The 4,035-nt window shown below is 38.0% G+C and overlaps 1 protein-coding gene across 1 annotated transcript; it reads right to left on the minus strand.

The window, feature by feature from the left end:
- Positions 1-415: 415 nt before the first annotated feature.
- Positions 416-2,978, minus strand: LOC116123776. Its single transcript, XM_031409508.1, has 5 exons — positions 2,538-2,978; positions 1,318-1,878; positions 1,155-1,246; positions 951-1,055; positions 416-809 (listed from the first exon to the last, which is right to left on the minus strand). The coding sequence occupies exons 1-4, from the start codon at positions 2,976-2,978 to the stop codon at positions 956-958; spliced, it is 1,194 nt and encodes a 397-aa protein (XP_031265368.1). The 3' UTR covers positions 416-809; positions 951-955.
- Between the last annotated feature and the right edge of the window lie 1,057 nt (positions 2,979-4,035).

The raw sequence follows: 4,035 nt of genomic DNA on the forward strand, positions 1-4,035 counted from the left end.
AACCCCCCTATAGAATTTCATTTCGCCCCTAAAATATTAAAAAAAAAAAAAAAAAAAGATAAGAGGGAAAAAGAAATTTTGTAGGCTCATAGGACCGGTCCTAGGCTCATAGGACAGGTCCTAGGGACCGATCTAGGTCCTAAAATTGCTCATAGGCTTGGGACCAATCCTAGGCCCATAAGTGACTAGTCCCAAAAAGACCAATCCCAAACAGGCCCAAGCCCGAGCCCGCTTGAGACCGGTCCTTGACCAACTCTTATTAGGGGTTAATAATGTTGTGGATTCAGTTAACGTATTAAACTTGATAAAAAGACCCTAAAAACTTAAGCAAATAGTACTATAATTAAGTTGTTTAGACTTTGTGGAAGGACTTTACTTAGATTGTTAACAAATCCTAAAAAACCAACTGGTCACAAAAACCACTCCATAATCATGTCAAGGAGACAAACTATCAAATTTGATAAGGTGACAAAAGTTTGCATTTGATGATTAGCACTACTCGAATCCAAAATATTTCACCACTCAATAATTAACAATGGACATTGATGATTATAGCTTTGCATTTGATGAAATCCGATAGAATTAGGGAGCTAAATCTTGAGAGAGCCAACGACTGCAATGTATCAAAGATTCTTGATCCCTGCCATCGGTTTGGACACTGGCAATGATGTACGTATGGGAACTGGGAACCAACAGCTCTATGCGAGGTAATCAAAGAGATTCAGTACATCCTGCAGCTTGCAGAGTCCGGAGTCCAGAGCTGAATCAATATTCAGTTCAGCAGGTTTCCACATCAAAAGATATAGAACCTGCAGAAATAAATATGTGAATATGAATGTCAGCGTGAATATTTATACAATCTTAGCAGCAACGCAAAAACAAGAGTAATCTTTTAGTGCAGTTTTGCCATTGTAGTTAATATCAAGCCACTGTTGATCCGGACATCTTACACTTTTTAGGTTCTCATATTACTGGCTGTTATAAGCTTGTAATTCGAGTAAGGCATTTCACTTAGCTTCCCAAACCTTTCCTCGTAGAAGTGCCATACTTCTGACCTAATCACATAAAGATCAAGTGAGAACTATTGACAGGTTTGGTAAAATCAGAGAATCAAAAGAGCAAATCACAGAATAGCTGAATTTCAGATGTTATACCAGTATGCCAAGAACTGAAATGGTGCATACTTTCTGTAGATCATTTTAACGTCCTTTTGAACTGTTTTAATGGTAGACTTTCTTTTATGGACCTGCATTAGCAAACTGTCAGATGTACCAAACAAAATTTCACACAATGCATAAAGGAGAAACAAAACATTACCTGCTTTAAATGCCTGATTGTTTCGGAATCTGATGGAATCACATGGTAAAATCCCATGCATACAAGCACATTGGCACATGTAAATGGACCAAATCCGTCAATCTTGCTCAACTGTTCAGCCAGCTTATCATAGCTGGCTAAACTTGCTTCACTGCAAATTTCTTCGAGTTGTTCTAACTGAATCCTGCCTTCAACAATAGCCTGGGCAAGTTTTATTATACGACCTGCTCTGTAGCCAAGATTGCAACGCTTTGCCAGAAAAATTTCATCAATATTTGCTAGCTCTCCTGGACTCGGAAAATTACCAATCCTATCACTAGCATATGTTTCTTTCCCTTTAGACTGAAGATCAGACACCAAACACAAATCACTTGTAGACAGCTCGTGCACTGCACATGAATCATCTTCAATATCATCCCAAGGAAAGCTTGGGTTCAAATTCTCTTCTGTCTCTCTAAAACAATTCAGTTTTGAATCCAAATCTTCTTCCAAGTTTGCTTTAACCTCTGCAAATTTGCTAGTTAATGAGGTGGAAACTTTGGACAATATCTTCCTCCTCTTCTACTCTTTTTCTGCAGGTGTCTTTGGAATTAAATCCTCCTGCTTAATTCCAGCAACCAAGCTACTGAATGAACAATGCTGCAACTCAAACTGAAGCTCACAAAGTGCCCTAGCCATGCTTAAAGTCCTTGGCCACCTATTAAAATTTAAATACATAATTTACCAACTTTTTGTTAAAAAATCAAGAAGAATACTAACATGTAGTCTAAGGGCACAAAAAAGATAATTTTTTAACTCCATAAATTGTAAATTTTCCATCTTTCTCTGCACAAATCACACTATTATTATCAACATTTTTGTTTCTGTAAGCTCTCAACATCTACTCTAACCAAAAGTCTAAGCTTCAACGCTTTTGCAAAATGGGGTTCAGTTTAAAACGATCATGACATATAAGTAATTCTGGTAATTCAGGAAGTTAGAAGCTTTAAATTCTATAAGCAAGAGCAATACTCCATCACAAAAGGTGAAAAAGATTTTCACAATCAGAAACATTCTAAAAAATTCATAAGCATAGTTTGCAATGCCTATGGCGCATAAAATAAAATTCAAAGCAACTTTAACTGGCTGAAGCATTTTATCAAACATTTTATAAGCAAAAAACAATCCTCGAAATAGAGAATAGAAACTAACTGGCAATTGCAAAGGAGCATGCACTTGACCATATCTTCAAACAAAGTAGGAGACCTAAACACTCTCCCACTGAAATCCTTCACAGAATCACACCCTTCACCTACTTCTGAAGCAACCCTTTTGAACTCCCTCATATTCCTCTCATCACTCTCCGACAAGCGCAGCATTCTCACAACTTGACGCACCAACGCGTCTTGCTGGTGCTTAGAGAGGGAGCCAGATGGGGTTTTATGGAGTTTGATTCGGAGAGAATGCGGGTCTTGGTGGGGTTGAGAAATGATGACTGTGATTGACGGAGAACGAGGAGAGTTTGAGTGGACAATGAGATGGAGAGGACGAGTGAGGGACTTTGTGAGAGGGTCCCAATGATTGGGAGATAACATGAACAAGCCATGGCTGCAGACTGCTGTTTCGAGATCGAATTTTGCTGCTGCTTCGCCTAATGGAAGCTCCAATACACACTCCTCCATGGCCACTCTCTCACTCTAAGTGAGAAAGAGCAACCTTCTCCTTTTAAATTAGTCTAAATTAAGATATAATATAACCCTTTTAACTTTGGCGAATGACTGATAAACAATAATGCTACGGACACTAGGATTTTTACACCGAAATATTGTACCGGTTTACGTATAATGCATATCTGAATATTTTTATAATTTTTTTCTAGTGAACGGCCGTCCATCAAATTTGGACGGCCATTCACTCACATGGACGCCCGTCCATATACAAGGGACGGGCGTCCCCATTTAAAGAACGCCCGTCCATAAATAAAATATAATAAAAAAATTTTATAAATATTGGAGACGGCCGTCCATTACTTTTGGACGGGCGTCCATTTGTAATGGACGCCCGTCCATACTTAAAAAAAAAAAAAAAATTCTGCTTCTTCTTCTTCCTTTCGTAAATGTTCCATTTTCTTTCTATTGGAATAAGGGCGCCATGCAGCTTGGATGAAGCATGCGGCCCATGTCCTCCACTATTATGAGTAGAACCTAAAGGTGTGCTCCCTCTTCATCTTTCCTAAGTTTCCCAGCCAACTGATGAAACTCTTCTAGAACTATGTCTTGTGATTTCTTCTCCACTTCTTGGGTTGCCATTGTGACTGAGTTAAGGAGTAGTGTTGTTGAGATAGTAAAGATGGAAGAGATTGGATGAATTTTAAATTTTCAAAGATGGAATAGAAAAGGGAAAATACCCAACTGGGGTTGTCTTGAAGAATAAGTTAGAAAGTTAAAGATGAAGTAATTTACATATTCTTGAAGAATTTTGGATACCTTCGCAATTTTGTGAGAAGCTATTCTGGGGGCAAGATAAGCCAATCCAATAATATTGATCATCTTCCTGAAATATATAAAGAAAACAGGAACTGAAACCCCATGAATAATTGCACCAATGATCCCAAAGCCATTAACACACAGTCCTAAAAATCTGCAAATGTAAATAGTTTCAGCAATGAAACTCAAACAAAACAAGAAGAAGAAGAATAAACTAGAATAGAAAAAGAGAGAAAGAATAATGGACGGCCGT

The sequence above is a fragment of the Pistacia vera genome, unplaced genomic scaffold (assembly GCF_008641045.1).
Source record: "Pistacia vera cultivar Batoury unplaced genomic scaffold, PisVer_v2 Contig145, whole genome shotgun sequence".
In the NCBI taxonomy this organism is placed as follows: domain Eukaryota; kingdom Viridiplantae; phylum Streptophyta; class Magnoliopsida; order Sapindales; family Anacardiaceae; genus Pistacia; species Pistacia vera.